Raw genomic sequence first — 22,989 nt, 5'->3', positions numbered from 1 at the left:
TAAAAAGCCTCTTGATGAAAGTGAAAGAGGAGAGGGAAAATGTTGGCTTACAGCTCAACATTCAGAAAACGAAGATCGTGGCATCCGGTCCCATCACTTCATGGGAAATGGATGGGGAAACAGTGGAAACTGTGTCAGACTTTATTTTTTTGGGCTCCACAATCACTGCAGATGGTGACTGCAGCCATGAAATTAAAAGACGCTTACTCCTTGGAAGAAAAGTTATGAGCAACCTAGATAGCATATTCAAAAGCAGAGACATTACTTTGCCAACTAAGGTCTGTCTAGTCAAGGCTATGGTTTTTCCAGTGATCATGTATGGATGTGAGAGTTGGACTGTGAAGAAGGCTGAGTGCCGAAGAATTGATGCTTTTGAACTGTGGTGTTGGAGAAGATTCTTGAGAGTCCCTTGGACTGCAAGGAGACCCAACCAGTCCATTTTGAAGGAGATCAGCCCTGGGATTTCTTTGGAAGGAATGATGCTCAAGCTGAAACTCCAGTACTTTGGCCACCTCATGCAAAGAGTTGACTCATTGGAAAAGACTCTGATGCTGGGAGGGATTGGGGGCAGGAGGAGAAGGGGACGACAGAGGATGAGATGGCTGGATGGCATCACTGACTCGATGGACATGAGTCTGAGTGAACTGCGGGAGTTGATGATGGACAGGGAGGCCTGGCGTGCTGTGATTCATGGGGTCGCAGAGTCGGACACGACTGAGCGACTAAACTGGACTGAGCTGAACTGTTTTGCTATGGACAAGTAGGCAGCGTCACATTTGGCACGTGCACAGAGCTCTTCCTTGTCTCTGTACTTTTACTAGCACCACTCCCCACAGGTCTTTCTCTGAACCTTTTCCCATCCTACTCATTCTGTAAGTCACACCTCAAGTTCTGTTTTGTCTGTGAACCCCTGCCTAACTGTTGCTCCTTTCTCCAAACACTTGTTGCTTTTATTAGCTTCATTGTCCATTTAGTATATCCATGAAATAGGTCTCAGTGTAGTCCTCTAATTATTGCCTGTTTGTGTTTTATTTCCCCAACTATGACAGTTTTTAAGCACTTTGGGATCATGGTGCTTGTATTCACTATACGTAATATACTGGTTATATGATTGCCCACTCAGGTGTTGATTGGTTAAGTAATTGATTGTCCTTGTGTCAGGGAGGGTATTATGGTTTACAGTGATTTTAATGTTTTCATATCTCAGCCCTGGGTTTGGGGCTTCCTTTCAGCATTCATAGAAGGAACCTTATGCTCTCATCCTTTTATTATTAAGTTCTGCCATGATGCCGTATCTCTTTTATTTTGTTAGGCACTTAAATTAGAGAAGGAAACAGCAACCCACTCCAGTATTCTTGCCTAGAGAATCCTGTGGACAGAGAAGCCTGGTGGGTTGCCATCTATGGGGTCGCACAGAGTCGGACACGACTGAAGTGACGCAGCAGCAGCAGCAGCAGCAGGCACTTAGATAGAAAAAAGTTTCTGGGTTCTGTACTGCTGCTCCTTAAACACCCATTTTCTTTTAAATTTTCATTTTATATCAGAGTATAGTTGATTTACAATGTTGTGTTAGTCTCAGGTGTACAGCAGAGTAATTCACTTATGCATGCATTCGTGTCCCACTCTTTGTAACCTAATGGACTGTAGCCCCCCCCACCCACCCACCTCCCCAGGCTCCACTGTCCATGGGATTCTTCAGGCAAGAATACTGGAGTGGGTTGCCATTCCTTCTCCAGAGGATCTTATAGATAGACAGACAGACATAAATATATATATATACACACACACACACATATCTGTTCTTTTTCAGATTCTTTTCCCATATAGATTATTACAGAGCTTTGAGTAGAGTTCCTGGTGCTATACAGTATTCAGTTCCCATCTTGATCTCAAAGCTAGCTGAGACTGTGAAGTGCTATTTCCAAATTTTGTATAAAAATAAGAGTGACTAGAAAAACACAAAGGTTTTTATGTAGATCTGAAAGGGTATGATAGAATAAAAATCTCTTTGTTAAGGTGGGAAAAAATAGTTACCATCTCAGAGGTATGCTTCATCCCAATTTCTGTTGCCTCTTACTGTTAATTTACTCAAGAGTTTGTGGCTCTATGGAAGTTGATCTTGTAAAAGGCTGAATTATCACTTAAAATGTGACTTTCATATATTTTACATGTTTTGTGACTAGACACTACCTATTGCATTAAAAAACTCCCACGGAATCCTGAGAGAAAAGAAATTATAGGCAATGGAGAGCAACAGTATGTTTATGTGAAAGATGGAGATATAATTAAGACTGAAGGTGCCACGCTAAGGTAAGTCAATGTCCTTGAGCTGGGGAAGGCAGGATGGGGATCTACATCTATGTGTTACAAAAGCGGGAGAAGGGAGATTTCATCACATTTGCTTGTCTGAGTGAAGATATCTCAGGAAGGATACAGAAGATGTGCTGACATTGATTTCTCTGGGCGGAGACAACAGGTTGCTTGATAAGCAGAGGAAAAGACTTTTCACTCAATCTGCCTTTCTAAAATTGTTTATTTGAATTAATTGAGGACCTTTGTTAATAAATCAAATTTAAATGTTAAAAAATGGAGTAGCTTCCTGCTAGGGTGATTTAGGGACCTTCCCATTAGGTAAATTCAGGGCTCTCTCATGCTCTCATTTCCAAAGGCTGCCCCGTCCCTAAAGTAAACACATTTCAGGCCAGACTCGTCTCTCCTGAGACCTGTCTGAGGGATTTGAAAGGGTATTTCAGATTCAACTTCAAAGCTGAACTAATTCTGGTTTTCTCTCCCCCACAAACTGTGCTTGCTTTCTGACTTCAGAATAGTTACTTTTCTTAGTACTTTATAGAAATTTTTTTTTCTGCTAAGATAGAAGCTGACTCCTCTTCACTCTTTATTGTTCCTCCTTCTCCCCTCCCCACCCTCGCCTGCTACATTTAATCGGGTTAGTTTTTAACCTCAGAAATATTTGGCAGTGCAGCCTCTTTCACCATGTGTACAACCACTACCTCTTACTCAATCTTCCTGGCTTCCTAATCTAACCCTTTGTACCTCGTGTCACCTGGAACGTAGAATAGCGCTCCCTGCACACAAGGTGATGTTTGTTCCCTTGATGTGTGACAGTCTGGCCCCACAGGTTCCTGGTCTTCGCTCTCATCACTGCCCTCGTAGGCACAGTTACAAGGACATTGTGTGCATCCAGGCCTTGGCTTGTACCATCCCTCATACCAGGCATTGCCCCTTCCCCTCAACTTGTCTCCCTGACAGATTCTTATCTGTTCATTCTTCAAACCTAATCCACCCATTACGTAGTTGCAGAACCCTTTCTGGGCAAAATTCATTGCTCCTTCCCCTAACTTTCCTATAACCTTTATTGTTTTGTCATAGCACATATTAAATTTTAAGGTTTTTTGTACGTAAGTACCTCAGGTAATCAACTCCTTAGCTGCACTAATTAATATTAGTTAATTCTAGTTGCTGTGGTCAACCAACCCAGAAATGGGTAATGGCTAAAACACGGAAGAAGTTTAGTTCTCAGTCACAGAAAGTCCAAAATTGGGTAGTGATTAGTGAGGGACTCTCCTGCAAGTGAGGTTTCAAGCTCCTTCCATTTTGTGATTCCATTACCCTCAGTCCTTGCTTTCAAAGTCGCCATGCTCACCTCCCTCAACCCAGCAGGTGGAGAAAGAGGCATTGCAAGCACTTTGACAGAAAAGGCCATATGCAGACTCTGAAAAGAATGGTTTTCCAAATGAGTCTTTCTCAATTAAAAGAAAAAAAACCACTGGGTCTGTTCATAAATGCATTTTATTGTGATTGTTCATAGGATTGTCTGTAAGATATGATACACACTGACACTATTTTTTCCATGGTGGTTTGATTTACATGTATTACAGTTCAGCTAACATCCATCAACTCATATAGATAAAAAGAAATGAAAGAAGAATAAAAAGAAAAAAAGAGCAATTTTCTCCTTGTGATGAGAACTCAGGATTTATTCTCCTAACAGCTTTTTTATAGATCATACAGCAGTGTTTAGTCACCTTGTTGTACATTGTATGCCTTGTACCAACCTTATAATTGGAAATTTTTACCTTTAACTACCTTTCCTCCATTTCTCCCTCCCCTCACCCTCCACCTCTGGTAACTATGCCTGATCTCTTTTTCTGTGAGTTTGATGGGTTTTTTTTTTTTTTTTAAGATTCCACATATAAGTGAGATCATGTTGTATTTGTCTTTCTCTGTCTGACTTATTTTACTTAGCATAATACCTTCAAGGTCCGTCTACATTGTCCCAAATGGTAGGATTTCCTCATTTGTTATGACTGAATAATCCTGCATTGTGTGTATATGTGTGTGTATATCACAACTTTTTTATCCATTTATCCATCAGTGGCCACTTAGGTTACTTCCATGTTTTGGCTATTGTAAATGACACTGCTGTGAACATTGGGCTACAGATATTTTTGGAAGTTAGTGTTTTCATTTCCTGAGCATCTATTCCTGAGAGTAGAATTGCTGGTGATATGTAGTTCTATTTTTAATTTTTCGAGTGTTCTTCATCTTGTTTTCTGTAGTGGCTGTATCAATTTACAGTCCTGCCAATAATGCACAAGCGTTTCCTTTTGTCCACACTCATAGCAGCACTTCGTATCTCTTGTGTTGTTGGTGATGGCCATTCTGACAGGCATCAGGTGACATCTTATTTTGGTTTTAATCTGGATTTCCCCAATGACCAATGAACAATTTTCATGTTCCTGTTGGTCTTTCATCTATCTTTGAAAAAATGTCTATTCAAGTTTTTGGTCATTTTTTTAATTGGATTTTTTGCCATTGAGTTGTTTGAGTTCCTTATTTATTTTGGATGTTAACTCCTTATCAGATATATGGTTTGCAAATGTTTTCCCATTCTGTAGACTGTCTTCATAATTTCATATTTGCTAGAAATATACCTACTGGAATCATTTTCATATAACATGAATACTTTCATTAACAGGTTGCAGCAGGTTTAATCAGACCAGAGATGATTTCTAACATCTCTTTAATAACTTGACATTGGTGTAACTATAAAATTGTAATTGTTTGCAATATATAAAGCATATACTTAGAAACTATAAAAGCATAAAATTCTTAATGTCAGTTCTTAATGCCTCTCAAAAGTGATTGCTCCCCTTACACTAGTAGCTTATGTTCTTGTACCTTATATCTATTACATTTTTAGCAGAATTTTTTATAAGGACTTGATTTTTTTTTTTTTTGGTAAGGGAGAAATCATTCTACGTTACACTCATTTCTGTTTTCTTCTTGTTCAGTGGCTAAGTCATGTCTGACTCTGTGCAACCCATGGACTGTAGCACGCCAGGCTTCCTTGTCTTTCACTATCTCCCACAGTTTGCTCAACTCATGTGCCTTGAGTCAGTGATGCCACCCAACCATCTCACCCTCTGTTGCCCCTTTCTCCTTCTACCTTCAGTCTTTCTCAGCCTCAAGGTCTCTTCCAATGAGTTGACTCTTCAGGTCAAGTCACCAAAATATTGGCGCTTTCAGCTTCAGCATCAGTCCTTCTAATGAATATTCAGAATTGATTTCCTTTAGGATCGACTAATTTGATCTCCTTCCTGTCTAAGGGACTCTCAAGAGTCTTCCCCAGCACCACAGTTCAAAAGTATCAATTCTTCACAGCACTCAGCCTTCTTTATGGTCCAACTCTCACATCTGTATAGGACTACTGGAAAAACTATAGCTTTGACTGTACGGACCTTTGTTGGCAAAGTGATGTCTTTCTTTTTAGTACACTGTCTGGATTTGTCATAGCTTTTCTTCGAGGGAGCAAGTGTCTTTCAATTTCAGGGCTGTGGTCACCATCCACAGTGGTTTTGGAGCCCAAGGAAATAAAATCTGCCAGTGTTTCCACTTTTCCCCATCATTAGCCGTGAAGTGATGGGACTGGATGCCATGATCTTAGTTCTTTGAATGTTGAGTTTTAAGCCAGCTTTTTCACTCTTCTCAAACTCTCATCAGGAGGCTCTTTGTTCCTCCTCATTTTCAGCCATTAGAGTGGTATCATCTCAGTCAGTCAGTTCAGTTGCTCAGCCGTATCTGACTCTTTGCAACCCCATGGACTGCAAAACCTCAGACTTCTCTGTCCATCACCAATTCCCGGAGCTTACTCAAACTCATGTCCATCAAGTCAGTGATGCCATCCAGTCATCTCATCCTCTGTCGTCCCCTTCTCCTCCTGCCTTCAATCTCTCCCAGCATCAGGGCCTTTTCCAGTGAGGTGGTTCTTCACATCAGGTGACCAAAGTATTAGAGTTTCAGCATCAGCCCTTCCAATGAATATTCAGGACCGATTTCCTTTAGGATTGACTGGTTGGCTCTCCTTGCAGTCCAAGGGACTCTCAAGAGTCTTCTCCAACACCACAGTTCAAAAGCATCAATTCTTCAGCACTCAGCTTTCTTTAAAGTCCAACTCTCACATCCATACATGACTACTGGAAAAACAATGGCTTTGACTAAATGGACCTTTTTGGTAAAATAATGTTTCTGCTTTTTAATATGCTAACTAGGTTGGTCATAGCTTTTCTTCCAAGGAGCAAGTGTCTTTTAATTTCATGGCTACAGTCATCATCTGCAGTGATTCTGGAGCCCAAAAAAATAGTCTCTCACTGTTTCCATTGTTACCCGTCTATTACCATGAAGTGATGGGACCAGATGCCATGATCTTCGTTTTCTGAATGTTGAGTTTTAAGCCAACTTTTTCACTCTCCTCTTTCACTTTCATCAAGAGGCTCTTTAGTTCTTCACTTTCTGCCATAAGGGTGGTGTCATCTGCATATCTGAGGTTATTGATATTTCTCCCAGGAGTCTTGATTCCAGCTTGTGCTTCCTCCAGCCCAGCATTTTGCATGATGTACTCTGCAGGTAAGTTAAATAAGCCGGGTGACAATATACAGCCTTGACATACTCGTTTCCCCATTTGAAACCAGTCTGTTGTTTCATGTCCAGTTCTAACTGTTGCTTCTTGACCCACATACAGATTTCTCAGGAAGCAGGTAAGGGTGATCTCTTTAAGAATTTTCCACAGTTTGTTGTAATCCACACAGTTAAAGGCTTTGACATAGTCGATAAAGCAGAAATAGATGTTTTTCTGAAACTCTCTTGCTTTCTCAGTGATCCAGCAGATGTTGGCAATTTGATCTCTGGTTCCTCTGCCTTTTCTAAAACCAGCTTGAACATCTGGAAGTTCACAGTTCACATACTGTTGAAGTCTGGCTTGGAGAATTTTGAGCATTACTTTGCTAGCGTGTGAGATGAGTGCAATTGTCCAATAGTTTGAACATTCTTTGGTATGGCCTTTCTTTGGGTTTGGAATGAAAACTGACCTTTTCCAGCCTTGTGGCCACTGCTGAGTTTTCTAGATTTGCTGGCATATTGAGTGCAGCACTTTAACAGCATCATCTTTTAGGATTTGAAATAAATAGTTCAACGGGAATTCCATCACCTCCACTAGCTTTGTTCATAGTGATGCTTCCTAAGGCCCATTTGACTTCACATTCCAGGATGTCTGGCTCTAGGTGAATGATCACACCATCATCATTGTATGGGTCATGACAATTTTTTTGTCTAGTTCTGTGTATTCTTGCCACCTCTTCTTAATATCTTCTGCTTCTGTTAGGTCCATACCATTTCTGTTCTTTATTGTGCCCATCTTTGCATGAAATATTCCCTTGATAGCTCTCATTTTCTTGAAGAGATCTCTAGTCTTTCCCACTCTGTTGTTTTCCTCTATTTCTTTGCATTGATCACTGAGGAAGACTTTCTTATCTCTCCTTGCTATTCTTTGGAACACTGCATTTAAATGGGTATATCGCTCCTTTTCTCCTTTGCCTTTAGCTTCTCTTCTTTTCTCAGCTATTTGTAAGGCCTCCTCCGACAACCATTTTTCCTTTTTGCATTTCTTTTCCTTGGGCATGGTCTTGACCACTGCCTCCTGTACAATGTCAGGAACCTCCTCCCATAGTTCTTCAGGCACTCTGTCTATCAGATCCAATCCCTTGAATCTACTTGTCACTTCCACTGTATAATCGTAAGGGATTTGATTTAGGTCATACCTGAATGGTTTATTGTTTTTCCGTACTTTCTTCAATTTAAGTCTGAATTTGGCAATAAGGAGATCATGATCTGAGCCATGGTCAGATCCCGGTCTTGTTTTTGCTGTCTATATAGAGCTTCTCCATCTTTGGCTGCAAAGAATATAATCAATCTGATTTTGGTGTTGACATTCTGGTGATATCCATGTGTAGAGTCTTCTCTTGTGTTGTTGGAAGAGGGTGTTTGCTATGATCAGTTCATTCTCTTGGCAGAACTCTGTTAGCCTTTGACCTGCTTCATTTTGTACTCTAAGGCCAAACTTGCCTGTTATACAGGTATCTCTTGACTTCCTACTTTTGCATTCCAGTCTCCTTTAATTAAGAGGATGTCTTTTTTGGGTTTTAGTCTTAGAAGGTCTTGTAGGTCTTCATAGAACCATTCAGCTTCAGCTTCTTCAGCATTACTGGTCGGAGTATAGACTTGGATTACTGTGATATTGAATGCCTTGGAAACGAACAGAGATCCTTCTGTCATTTTTGAGATTCCACCCAAGTAATGCATTTTGGGCTCCTCTTTTGAAATCCAATTATTATTAATTTATCATTAATGCCATTAGAGTGGTGTCAGTTTTCTTAAATACTGTTACGATTTGAATTTTGTCATCTTTGCAATGTCTAGGGCGGTGGTCTTATTAGTTTTCTCCATAGCTTTATTATTATTATCAGGGATCTTATTGAAACACCCTTGCATTTTTTATAAACTTTATTTGATCACTATGTTATTTTTAAATTTGCTTTTGCATTCTATTTGTTAATATTGAGTTGACCAGAAAGGTCATTCAAGTTTTTCCATGCCAGCTTATGGGAAAAACCCAAACAAACTTTTTAGCTAACCTAATATTTTGGTTAAGATTTTTATAATAATATTCATTAATGAGATTGGGTAGTTAATTTTCTTTTTGTGCAGCCTTATCAGGTTTGGCAGTCATAAGTTTTCCTTCTTTACCTAAGTTCTGGTGTAGATTATAGTGAAACTATCTGACTTTTAAATGTTTGTTAGACGTAGTCCATAAAAATACTGAGCCTTTAGTTGCTAATAGTTACACATCTTGTTAGTGAAGCTTCATTGTTGCTTACTAGTAATATGGTCCTGTGAGTTAAGCTTAAGTAAGACATATAATTTAAACTTATTTGTCTATTTTTTATAGATTCTCTTTTAAATTCTAGATTAGCCTGGAAACTCCCGTGGATAGAGGATCCTGGTAGGCTACAGTCCATGGAATTGCAAAGAGTCGGACATGACTAAACGACTTCACTTCACTTCAGACTTTAAAAAGTCATGTAATCTAACTTACTTTATTAAGAAAAAGGTTTACCTGCATGTGCATGCTCAGTTGTTTCAGTCATGTCCAACTCTTTGCAAACCTATGGACTATAGCCTGCCAGGCTCCTCTGTCCATGGGATTCTCCAGGCAAGAATACTGGAGTGGGTTGCCATGCCCTCCTTTAGGGGATCTTCCTGACTCAGGGATTGAACCCAAGTCTCATGTCTCCTGCCTTAGCAGGCAGATTCTTTACCACTAGCACCACATAGGAAGCCCAGAAGAAGGTTTACTCATCATAACTTGCTAGAATCTAAAACCAAACTTGAAAATATGTTTATTAGACCATTAGGTAGGCTTTTCAAGGTCTTGAAGCAGAGAGGAATGCAGAATTACCTTCGGTAGGTAGCTTTTTTAGGCCAGACAGACACACACACTCAAAAAAAATTCAGGCACATGACATACATAATTAGCAAAGGGGGTGAAAGTGGACACCTCTAGGGAGAAAAAATGAAAGAGGGTGGAGCAGTGACAGTAACAAATCTTGAAGGACTGTTTGATCCGTTGCTGCATCTTGACTTTCCCATTTAGTTTTTTTTTTTTCTTTTCACTTTTCTTAGTCACTTTTATTTTATTTTTTTTAATTTTTACTTTATTTTACTTTACAATACTGTATTGGTTTTACCATACATTGATATGAATCTGCCATGGGTATACATGAGTTCCCAATCCTGAACCCCCCTCCCACCTCCCTCCCCATATCATCTCTCTGGATCATCCCCGTGCACCAGCCCCAAGCATCCTGTATCCTGTATCGAACACAGACTGGCACTTCGTTTCTTACATGATAGTATACATGTTTCAGTGCCATTCTCCCAAATCATCCCACCCTCTCCCTCTCCCTCAGAGTCCAAAAGTCCATTCTACACTAGTTTTTTTTTTTTAATAATTTCCCACTCTGAAAAAAATCAGAGTTGGTTTCCCCCCATTCTCCCAAATCATCCCACCCTCTCCCTCTCCCTCAGAGTCCAAAAGTCCATTCTATACTAGGTTTGTTTTTTAAAAAATTAATTTTCCACTCTGAAAAAAATCAGAGTTGGTTTTCACACTTCTCTTACTTACGGGCTCCATTCCTGTCTCCCCGTCTCCTGGGGTCATAATTTTGGTTAGCTCAGTATTCAATGTTAACCTTACTAGGACTATAGATACTATTTACAGCTGAACCATGTAGTAAACTGTGCTTAATTTTCCTTTCGTGCTTTCCTGCAGTTAATAATTGTTTTGTTACTTGAATAATTTTCTATATACTTATCATTAATTCAACTCCAATCACATAAATGTTCTCTCAGAGTGTTTAAATGTATCTGGGATTCTCGCATTTCTGTGTTCTGGATGAACCTCCCTCAGAGCCTCCTAACTTGCTGTCCTGGATGGGTCTCTTCCAGGCTGACTGTATGATCCTCCCAGAATTCCCTTCATGCGCACCTGGGGCTTCCCCTTGCCTCCCTCCAGTCTTGGATTACCTGTCCCCTGTACCCCATAATTTTCTTTCTTGATACTCCTGTTTTGGTGGAGCCCACCTCCAATAGCTTTCTGAGAAAGTGCATTTTTAAGACCTTTCATATCTAAAAATGTCTCTGTTTAATCCAACTTGACTTAAAATGCACTGTTTGTAAATTCCAGGTTGAAAATCTTTTTTCCTTCTTGGTTTCATATGCAAGATTTCATTGCCTTCTAGTTAATACAGTATCAAGACTGAGAAATCTGAAACCTTTCAGATTGCAGAACTTTTTTGACCACCTGTTTGTTTTTTTTCTTTCTGTTTTTTTTCTTCTTCACTATGTTCTGGAAATTCCCAGTGGTATACCTTGGAGGAAGTTTATAATGGTGGATCCTTGAAAGGCCTTTTCAGTCTGGAAACATGTGTCCTTCAGGTCTCACAATTTTCCTGAAGTTGTTCACTGATGTTTTCTGTAATCTGTTTTGTCCTGTTTCATTTATTAAACCCCGCCTGTTTTGTTAGAACGCGTAGACTCATCCCCTAACTTTTATTTTTTTTCTCCTGGTTTCTATCCTTTTTGCCTTTTTGCTGTACTTTCTGGGTGGTTTTTAATCTCCTAATCCAATTTTTCCCTTTCTCTTCTCACAGTTTTAGCTTTCAGGAGATCTTTTTGCCCCATAAATGCTCTGTTCATACTATTCTTTCTTGTTTCATCGTTGCAACTTCTCATCTCTCCTAGGACATTAGTGAGGCTGTTTTTCTTTGTGGCTGTGGAGGGGAGGTTTGTGTGTGTTTTTGTTTTTGTTGGAAATTTTCTTCCTTATAATTTGTAGCCTCTAAATTGGTTTCCTTGTTTTTATTTGCTCTCCTCAGTTTGAAAGGTTCTCTTCAGATGCCTGGTGATCTGGTGTTTACCAGTGTCTTCTAAGGGTGAATGTGTGCACAGTTGCTTCAGTCATGTCAGACTCTTTGTGACCCCGTGGAGTATAGCCCGCCAGGCACCTCTGTCTGGGATTCTCCCAGCAAGAACACTGGAGTGGGCTGCCATGCCCTCCCCCATGATGTCTTCTAAGGGAGATGACAGCTCTTTGGGAGCTCTGAAAACGGCTCCTGTAGGTTGTGCGCCACCCTGTGGCTCCATCTAGATGAATTGTTTAGTTGAGGAACTTCCAACATAGGAATCAGAGTCTTTCTTCCTGAGCTGGGAATGTTTCCCAGCAAAGACTTTTCTCATCTTCATGAAGAGTAAAGGCCTGGCTGCCAGCATTATAGGAGCTGAGTGTGGAAAGAAGGCTTGCGGATCCATGTGTATTCACGTGGTCTTCCTGTTTTTAGAAGAGTGTAACTACCTCTGTCGGTGTCTATGTTTCACCCTCATTGAAGTTTCGTTCGTTGAAGATTAAATCTCCAGTCTTCTCCTTCAGTGGGGTTGGGGTGCTTGTCAGGCTGCTCCAAATGAGAGGGGAATCTGAAGACCTGAATGTTTGCTAAATACACTCTCAGCCAATCTTTCTTCCTTTAATCTCCACTCCCCCTTCTACTTCTAGATTCCTGGTGCCCCACGTCCAAAGACTGGAGACTTCTACAGTGTGAATCTGGTTGGGTCTCAGCTTTCACATCTGCCAGCTTAGATGTCAGTTTTTCTCTCATCTAATAAGTCATTTCTCACTCATATGTCTTCTTTTAGCTTCTAGAATTCTAATGATATGGTCCATTCTCCTCACTCCTATGGGTTTATGCCATTTTTCACATATCCCTTTATGGTAATTTATTGATGTTTTAGGAAAAGAAGAGATGCAGGTGTTCAATCCAGTCTTAACCAGAAACACATGCTCAATTCCTATATAATAAATGCAAATATGCAATTATATCTGCCCTATCTTCCCCCCAAAAAAGTCCATTATTGAGAAAAATTATCTAAAGTATTCCAGGCAAATAAAATCCAATACTGTTTAGAATAGGCAAAGAGAAGGACTTCCTTGGCAGTCCAGTAGTTTAGACTCCATGCTTCCACTGCAGAGGGCATGGGTTTGATCCCTGGCCAGGGAATTAAGATCCCTCATGCTGCATTGAGCAGCTGAAAAAATAAAATAATTAATTTTAAAAATCAAAACAGAGCTCTGTTTTTGCAGCCAAAAAATAAAGTTTTATTTTAAAAAAGAGGTAAGGATAATTAACCTCTCAAGCTAAATAAAACATAATTTAAATCTTATTCCATCAGACATTTTTTGCTATCTCCTGTGATTTCATTATCTAAAATAGAAAATGAAGAGGTTAATAGTACCCACCCCATTACTAGTAGGAAGGATTAAGTGTATAATGCTTGCAAATTCCTGAAGTCAGTGCCTGGCACATGGAAAGCAATATATTGATATTAGCTACTACTGAGTGCTAAGCATTGGGAATATAAAGATGAGAATTAGACAGGAGTCCAGCCTTTCAGAGATCATAGCCTTGTGAGGTAGAACGGTAAACAAGAAAACAATGTGAAATCTGCAGTAATTCAGAGTATACAACTCAAAGTACAGGAGTAACAACAGAAAAAAATGACCACTAGAGAGGGTTGCCTGTATGTGGCTGAGCAATCAAGTACTCTGCAGAACAAATTATTTAGACTTAGTTTTTTAACTGGTTGATTATTGGTAAGGTCATAAACCTTCATGTAGGGGATTTCCTGGCAGTCCAGTGGTTAAGACTCCACTCTTTTCAGAAAATGTGTTGACATCATTTATTTGTGTCTTTTCCATAAAGAAGAAGAGAATAATTTATGACTCAAAATTTCTTCCAAGCCTGCGAGTTCCAACTGTTGCTATTTCTTCTTTGAACTAGAGTTATATACACACCTGGCCACACTGATGATCATATGGCTCTAGTCCTAGAAGAAGAAAATGCTCTGTTTTCTGGAGATTGCATCCTAGGGGAAGGAACAACTGTATTTGAAGACCTCTATGATTATATGAACTCCCTGAAAGAGTTATTAAAAATCAAAGCTAAAGTTATATATCCAGGTGGGTCATTCTTTTAACCTAGCAAACCATTTGTTTCAAATGATGAGAAAGATTTCCTTTTGGTTTGTGTGTGTCTTCAGCCTTGAAGAGATATGTATAAACTGCTTCTTTCTAAATTAACCCTTAAGTCTTGTCTAGCAATGCAATTAAAAAGAAGACTGAGAGTTGTATTAATAACTTTTTTAAAGATAGGGTTATTTTTTAACATCTACCCAGCTGTTAATAGAACTCTTAAACAAAGGAAATAAACTTATTGGGACCAGAAAATGTTTTCATTTCATGAGCTATCTTTAGTTTTGTTAACTTGATTTCTGCTGTGGACTGAATTTTAGCCATGTGACCAAGTAACATTTGACCTCTGAGCTTTAGTTTTTTAACTCACACTGTGGAAATCAGTGGGGCTTCCCAGATGGCACTAGTGGTAAAGAACCTGCCTACCAATACAGGAGACTAAGAGACGTGGGTTTGGTCCCTGGGTCAGGAAGGTCCCCTGGAAAAGGAAATGGCAACCCTCTCCAGTGTTCTTGTCTGGAAAATCCCACGGACAGGGGACCCTGGCAGGCTATGGCTCGTAGGGTTGCAAAGAGAAGGGCACAACTGAAGTAACAAGCATGCATGCATGGAAATCAATATTTTCCATATTAACTGTGAGACTGTACATTTATTTCAGTTCCTCAGGAAAAAAAATACCTATTATTAGTATATCAGCTATCACTGCCCTGCTCTACACTATGAATCTCCCCTCCCTCTTAAAACCTAAGAAAGATACAGGACCCAACAGAAGGACCCAGGAGGGAAAAGAGACTCAATTACTGACTCTCTCAAGTCCTTCTGACTTGTTCCGAGCCAGAGAGCCATGAAAGGGTCTGTAAATACAGTGTCTTCAATACCTTCATATTCTTTCATGAGTTCCCACTGCTGAGGGGTGGGAAACATACAGTTGGTGGGACTAGGCATTTGGATTAATGTATGACATCAAAGAAGCAGAGGCTGACAACTGTTTTGAAAAAGAAGAGAGTAGACGTTTGATGCACTCACATTGGAGCAAAGCTAATGAGAGGGTGCCTGGTACAGGTTCCTGGAGTGTTGGCTTTAGTGAATCCAGTGAACTGGCTTATTGGCACAGCAGGAGCCCATTTGTCAATGGTATTCCATAGCCATAGCTACCACATATTAAAGCCTACTACCCTACCTGCAGGTACAGTGTCAGGATCTTCACAAAGCTGTCTTCACAAAAACTCAGTGAAGCAGATAGCTGAAGAAATAAGCTCCAAGATTCAGAGACTTTCACAGCCATACAGCTAGTAAATGGTAGTCCGTATCATAAAGCCTGAGCTCTTTATATAACAGGTCAGTCTACTTTTGGTTTCTTGTTGTTACTCTTTAGTTGCTAAGTCATGGACCCCATGGACTATAACCCGCCAGGCTCCTCTGTCTGTGCGCTTTTCTAGGCAAGAATACTACAGTGAGTTGCCATTTTCTTCTCCAGAGGATCTTCTTAACCCAGGTATCGAACCCACATCCCCTACATTGGCAGGTAGATTCATTACCACTGAGCCACCAAGGAAGCCCCTACCCCTGGTGATTGTTCTCAGATATCTTTAAAAAAACCTCTCTTGCAGATTGGTGTAATATATTCATTTTCACTGTTTTAAGAGAAGGCAAATTTCATTATGACTTTATCTGGGTTATCAATGTTTCTGAACTGCTAGCCTGTGCATAAAACTCAAAGTTCTCCTGTGGTCCTTGTGAGTTGTTAATAGCTCTTCATCACTTCCATGAAGTTACTTTATATATTCCACTTTTCAATCTTTGATAAGCACAGTGGTTAAGAACACAGAGTGGTTAAAAGCATCTGAGTCAGAATCCCAGCTCCATTTGGTTATGTAACTACAGGCAGATTAATTACCCTTCCTATGCCTCAGTTTCTGCTGTTCAAAGGAGAAAATAAACATACATACTTCATGGGATTCTTGTAAGAATAAAATGTATCAAGCATTTAGAGCAGTACCTGGCAAATAAACTCAACATTAAAAAAAAGACTAAGATCACGGTATCCAGTCCCATCACTTCATGGCAAATATTGGGGAAACAATGGAAGCAGCAACAGACTTTTTATTTTCCTGGGCTCCAAAATCACTGTTGACAGTGACTGCAGCCATGAAATTAAAAGGCACTTGCTCCTTGAAAGGAAAGCTATGACAAATCTAGACAGTGTATTAAAAAGCAGAGACATCATTTTGCCAACAAAGGTCCGTATAGTTAAAGCTATGGTTTTTCCAGTAGTCATGTAAAGATGTGAGAGTTAGACCATAAAGAAGGCTGAGTGCCATGAAGAATTGATGCTCTTCAATTGTGGTGCTGGAAAAGACTCTCAAGAGCCCTTGGACAGCAAGGAAATCAAACCAGTCAATCCTAAAGGAAATCAACCCAAAATATTCATTGAAGGACTGTTGCTTAAGCTCAAGTTCCAACACTGTGGCCACCTGTTGGAAAGAGCTGACTCATTAGCTGATGCTGGGAAAGATTGAAGGTAAAAGTAGAAGGGAACAGCAGAGGATGAGATGGTTGAGTGGCATCACTGATTCAAGTACATGAATTTGAGCAAACTCTGGGAGGCGGTGGAGGACAGAGGAGCCTGACATGCTACAGTCCACGGGATTGCAAAGAGTCGGACACAGCAACTGAACAACTGGCAAATAATGAACACTGTTAATACTACCTGTTGTTACTGTTGTGGTTACTATTTTTATTGTTAATTTTATTGTTATCTTTTAATTGTTACTCTACTTTTTTCTAATGAACACTAATATTTTATATAGATTTTGACGTAATTCTCTAAAAGTTTTTATCTTGGTATGTAATTTTTAAATCTCTTATTACCTGTATAGTTTTCCAAATAATTCTCACTTGTATATTTAGTGTGCCTTTTCCAGTACACTTTGAAATATTTTTTTGAGTAGAGTGAATTAACTTCAGTTGTACTTAAAATTTTTTATTTGGTTGAAATAATTTTTATAATTATTCTGATTCAGGACATGGCCCAGTTATCCATAATGCCGAAGCTAAAATTCTACAGTACATTTCTCACAGAAACATCCGAGAACAGCAGATTCTTACAGTATTTCATGAAAACTTTGAAAAGTCATTCACAGCAATGGAACTTGTAAAAAGTATTTACAAGGTAAATTTTGTTTATCTTATTTGTACATAGCCACAATTTTAATAGAAGAATCTATTCACTAGATTATTAATGTGGTAAACTCATCACATCATGGAGCAGAATGAGTCTGTTAATTTTTTAAGTAATATTAGTCACTTGTATAGATTTGAGATCATCAAATCTCAAGTTTCTAGAATGCAGAAGTTGATAAACACTGGCCCAGAGAATAACCCTTCTGAGCCTTTATTAAGCCTTTTATACTTCATTCTGTAGGAGGTCATTGCCAACAGCCTGGTGATGAGGCTTTGTTATGATTTATGTTTTACATGGAGAAGGAAATGGCAACCAACTTCGGTATTCTTGCCTGGACAATTCCATGATCAGGCTACAGAGGATCCTGGTGGGCTACAGTCCATGGAATAGCAGGGAGTTGGACACTACTGAGCGGCTAACAACAATCATATATTACTCTGACCATCTTGATTATCTAGTGTCCTACTCGGCAGCGAATGAGAAGGGGTGATCTGCTGGAGACAGATCCTGGCTAATAGCAGTGAGAATTAGTAGCAGTGCCTGTGGAGGTGAAAGTCGCTCAGTCATATCCAACTCTTCGAGACCCCATGGACTATACAGTCCATGGAATTCTCCAGGCCAGAATAGTGGAGTGAGTAGCCTTTCCCTTTTCCAGAGGATCTTCCTACCCAGGGATTGAACCCAGGTCTCCCACATTGCAGGCAGATTCTTTACCAGCTGAGCCACAGGGGAAGCCCAAAGGATTAAAAGGAGAAAGGCCTCAAAGAAGAGCATGAGGAGAGTCATTTAGTAGAGAAAGAGCCCCTCACACAGTGGCCTCTGAGCACATTCTTGTTTAACAGCAGCATGTGGCAATCCATCCGTAGGATTCAGTTTCTGAGCAAATGTGTATTAGATAACTGATGTAGGCAGTATAGCTTAGGGGTTAAGAATGTAATAAGATTATCTGGGTTTTAAGACTCCATGGCCATAAGATACCTGAGAGTGTAACTAAAGATGAACTTGAAAAGGAACCTGAGTAAGTTTCATTTAGTAAAGGTCTTTAACGTCCCATCAGACCAGTCAATCCCTGAATGTTCATTGGAAGGACTGATGGTGAGGCTGAAGCTCTAATACTTCAGCCACCTGATGCAAAGAGCTGACTCATTGGAAAAAACCCTGATGCTGGGAAGGATTGAGGGCAGAAGGAGAAGGTGGCAGCAGAGGATGAGATGGTTGGGTGTCATCACTGAGTTTGACATGAGTTTGAGCAAGCTCCAGGAGATAGTGAAGGACAGAAGCCTGATGTGCTGCTGATTTCAGGTAAAATGAGGACTTAAAAGAATTCTTTGAATTTTCATTAAAATGTAATTCGATGACCTTAACAAAACATTTTCAGGGAGCTGAGAAATGGAGATAGTCAATTTAGTTAAGAAGCTTGACTTTGAAAAATTCTTATTTAAAGAATAAAAAAGACAAATAGTGTATGTGACAAATAAGTGTATGTTACCTCTTATAATGTGGAATCTAAACAATACAACAAGCTAGTGAATTATACAGTACTCTTGCCTGGAAAATCCTATGGACGGAGGAGCCTGGTAAGCTGCAGTCCATGGGGTCACTAAGAGTCAGACATGATTGAGCAACTGCACTTTCACTTTTCACTTTCATGCATTGGAGAAGGAAATGGCAGCCCACTCGTGTTCTTGCCTGGAGAATCCCAGGGATGGGGGAGCCTAGTGGGCTGCTGTCTATGGGGTCACACAGAGTCGGACACGACTGAAGGAACTTAACAGCACCAGCAGCAGCAGCAGTGACCCAAAGTGAGACATACATAGGATGAAATAGTTTTGGTTATTACTGTATAAAAACCTAGAGTTAAAGCTGTCTTCTTGACGGTATGGAGACTCCTTAAAAAGCTAGGAATAAAACCACCATGAAAGTGAAAGAAAGTGAAGTCGCTCAGTAATGTCTGACTCTTTGCGACGCCATGGACTGTAGCCCACCAGGCTCCTCTGTCCATGGGATTCTCCAGACAAGAATACTAGAGTGGGTTGCCATTTCCCTTCTCCAGGGGATCTTACCAACCCAGGGATCGAACCCAGGTCTCCTACATTGCAGGTAGCCACTTTATCCCCTGAGCCACCAGGGAAGCCCCCATATGATCACCAGAGGAAAACCAGGAAAACCACCATATGACCCAGCAATCCCACTCCTAGGCATATACCCTGAGGAAATCAAAACTGAAAAAGACACATGTACCCCAGTGTTCACTACAGCACTATTTACAGTAGCTAGAACATGGAAGCAACCTAGATGTCCATCGACAGATGAAAGGATAAAGAAGCTGTGGTCCATATCTACAATGGAATACTACTCAGCCATAAAAAGGAATGCATTTGAATCTGTTCTAATGAAGTAGACAAAACTAGAGCCAATTACGCAGAGTGAAGGAAGTCAGAAAGAGAAATATAAATATCATATATTGACACACATATATGGAATCTGAAGAAACAGCACTGATGAATTTATTTTCAGGGTAGCAGTAGAGAAACAGACATAGAGAACAGACCTATGGACAAGGTGGGAGGAGAGGAGGGAGAAAGGGAGATGTATGGAGAGAGTAATATAGAGATTTACAATACCCTGTGTGAAACAGATGGCCAATGGGAATTTACCGTTTCATTCAGGGAACTCAAACGGGCTCTGTGACAGGCTGAAGGGTGGGGTGGAAAGGGAGATGGGAGTGTGGTCTGGGAGGGAGGGGACATGGACCTACCTATGGCTGATTCTTGATGTATGACAGAAAAACCACAAAGTTTTGTAAAGCAGTTATCCTTCAGTTAAAATATTTTTTTAAAAGTACTTCTCAACAACAACAAAGACTGTCATCTTTTGTCTTTTTTCTTTAAAAATTTCAAAAAGATTAACCATGTTATTTTTTTGAAAAAGAAATGTTGTAGGGACTTCTCTGGCGGTCCAGTGGTAAGAACTCTGTGCTTCTACTGCAGAGGGTGAGAGTTCAGAACTAAGATCCTGCACACTGTGTAGTATGGCCAGAAAAAATTAATTAAAATTAAAAATTAAAATATACTCTCATCTTTCCTTTAGGATACTCCCGAGCATTTACATAAAATGGCCCAACATAATGTCTTGCTACATTTGAAAAAATTAGAAAAAGAAGGAAAAATATGTAAGTATTCTTCCAGTTTTTTTTTATTTTGGGTGCTGAACATATTTGTTAACAAATGAACTAGTTTTCCTGTGAGGAAAAACACCACCTACCAGAGTTCTCCCTTGAATGTCACTGTGAGTGGGAGAGACAGTCATTAGGAAGGGTCAGTAGCAAAAGGCCAGGGAACGACACATTAGAACAAAAGCTCCCACAGGAGTGAGAGCCCTGCATGGGGGCTCCAGTCCTCACCCACCCGAATGTAGCGGGAAGAAAACTTCGCTTTTGCCGGAGTGGCCACAAAGAACTTTACATGTAGATTTGGGAACAGCCAGAGGTTTCACAGTAGTAAAGGTAGTAAACTCAAAGATACTAAAGCAGTAATTCTGTAATTGTTCACTAGTGTTGACTTGTCAACTTAATAATCTTAGAAGTTTGCTGCTTAAAAAGCAAGAGGTGCAAAGTTGGATCCTGTGTAGAAGTTTTAGCAACGTTATTTGTACCCCCCACCCCCGCTGCAAGAGAAACCCCAACTTTATATTGAGCAACAAAATTTTTTTAAGAATTAATGCTCTTTCTAGTTACAAGATAACTTAAAATCCAGTGATTTTACTTGTCTGTTGTTAAATGTTTACTCTGTAATTTTCTTTCCACAGTTAGCAACACAGATCCTGAGAAGAAATGGAAAGCTCATCTTTAGTTTCAGCTTAATGAAAGATTATGTTGTTTTGATTTTGGAGAATGAGATGTTCTGTTAACTATGAATTATTTACGGAGAATATAGCCTGTGGAACACTGAAAATAACCCTAGATATACTTTTAAATAACATTATACCTATTCTAAAATGTGTAAGTCACATTTTGCACCTACAATATTAGCTATTTATCTAATCAAGCTCTTATAACATTTTACCAAAAAAATGCAGAAATCCAATTGTTTATGCATTTTCAATAAACAAAGTAACGGTTTCTTTTAAAATAATAAGTTTTATGTCATTTAAACTGGGTATTATTTTTAGAGATCATTTATCTATGACCAGTGGTCAGTAATACTTTTTTTTTCCCAGTTGCTTCAGTTAACAGCACAGATGTCAATGTCATCCTTCCCTTTCTACAACCTTTGTCTATATCAGTAGATTAGAGGCTTGTTTTCATGTTTCTCTCAATCATATGATTAAATATCAACTCTGTTCCTCTATATCATATGTATTTTCTTCTAATGGCATCCTACAAGTGATTCATGTAAATCAACATTTGGTAATAGAAAAGCATTAAATTCCCAATTAAAGTCATTGTGTATAAATAATTATTTCTGTAATCCATTAGTACAACCAATATGTTTTATTAATTTAGGTTTTAGTATATACTGGCTCAGTTGATAAAGAATCCACCTGCAATGCAGGAAACCCAGGTTCAATCCCTGGGTTGGGAAGATCCTCTGAAGAAGGAAATGGCAATTTACTCAGGTATTCTTGCCTAGGAAACCCCATGGACAGAGGAGCCTAGATGGCTACAGTCCATGGGATTGCAAGACACAACTTAGTGATTAAACCACCACCATCATCAAAATATATATGAATTACATACCAAAGATTTTTAAGATTAGAATATTATAAGAGCATTTTTTATATAAAGTGTTTTTAAATAGTGGTTAGGTTCTAAGGTCAACCACCAGTGCTTATTTAACCCATAAGGTTGCTAAATAACAGTACAAAAATTAGCTCAGAATCCTGAAACTACTTCCTATTCTCTTTTCTAAGACTTTTAAAAAATTCTTTTGAAACTTTTTTTTTTTGACAACCTCATCTCTCCCTGCCCCTTTTTCCAAAGTGAAAGGGAAAGTCGCTCAGTTGTGTCCACCCATGGGATTCTCCAGGCCAGAATACTGGAGTGGGTAGTCGTTCCCTTCTCCAGGCAGTCTTCCCAACCCAGGTGTCAAACCCAGGTCTCCCACATTGCCAGCAGATTCTTGAGCAGCTGAGCCACCCAGGGAAGCACCTTTTTCCCAAGGCCTCTAGCATTTTCATATCATCCTAAACTCTGGAGATCTGGTGTGTTCATGAAACCATTCCATATTACAAAGTGACTGGGAATTCAACAACAAACTAACAACCCAAAATGAGCAAAGGACTTGATGAGACATTTTTCCCGAGAAGATATACAAATGGCCAATAAGCACATGAAAAGATATTCATTCAACATCACTAATCATGAGGAAGATGCAAATTAAAACCACGGTGAGTTAGAGGACAGAGATGAGAAGGGCTTTCCAAATTGAGGGGATCACATACACAAAGCCATGGAACCATTGTCTTTCTCTAAGGTACCAGAGCACGTTTCAGACTGCAGGTGGATCTAGTGAAAGAGGACTGATAATGGAAGGTTATTAAACTTGGTTACTGAACGAGCCTATAAACAAGTGGTTTTTTTTTTTCCCTTCTTTCTTTTTATCCTCTTGGAATTTTTTTGTTTAATTGGAGTATAATTGCTTTACAATAGTGTGTTAGTTTCTGCTATACAAGTGGATCAGCTATAACTATACATATATTCCCTCCCCCTTGAACCTCCCACCCCACCCCTCTAGGTCAGCACAGAGCTGAGCTTCCTTTATCAGGTAGATTCCCTATCTCTTCCTCTTTTGTTTGGTTTGATGGGCATTTATCCTGTTCCTTTACCTGCTGGGTATTTCTCTGCCTTTTCATCTTGTTTACAGTC

At 39.6% G+C, this 22,989-nt stretch overlaps 1 protein-coding gene across 1 annotated transcript in view; it reads left to right on the top strand.

Moving 5' to 3' along the window:
* Window positions 1–22,693, top strand: part of LACTB2 (lactamase beta 2) — a 35,715-nt gene extending 13,022 nt beyond the window's left edge. Inside the window, exons 3-7 of the mRNA XM_069600233.1 lie at window positions 2,184–2,310; window positions 13,749–13,927; window positions 16,963–17,111; window positions 20,214–20,295; window positions 20,931–22,693. Coding sequence (XP_069456334.1) covers window positions 2,184–2,310; window positions 13,749–13,927; window positions 16,963–17,111; window positions 20,214–20,295; window positions 20,931–20,974 — 581 coding nt within the window. The 3' untranslated portion in view covers window positions 20,975–22,693. The remainder of the gene's footprint in view (window positions 1–2,183; window positions 2,311–13,748; window positions 13,928–16,962; window positions 17,112–20,213; window positions 20,296–20,930) is intronic.
* The last annotated feature ends 296 nt before the right edge of the window (window positions 22,694–22,989 follow it).

Source organism: Ovis canadensis, chromosome 9 (assembly GCF_042477335.2).
Source record: "Ovis canadensis isolate MfBH-ARS-UI-01 breed Bighorn chromosome 9, ARS-UI_OviCan_v2, whole genome shotgun sequence".
NCBI classification, from domain to species: Eukaryota; Metazoa; Chordata; class Mammalia; order Artiodactyla; family Bovidae; genus Ovis; species Ovis canadensis.
This window is presented reverse-complemented; position numbering and strand designations above follow the sequence as displayed.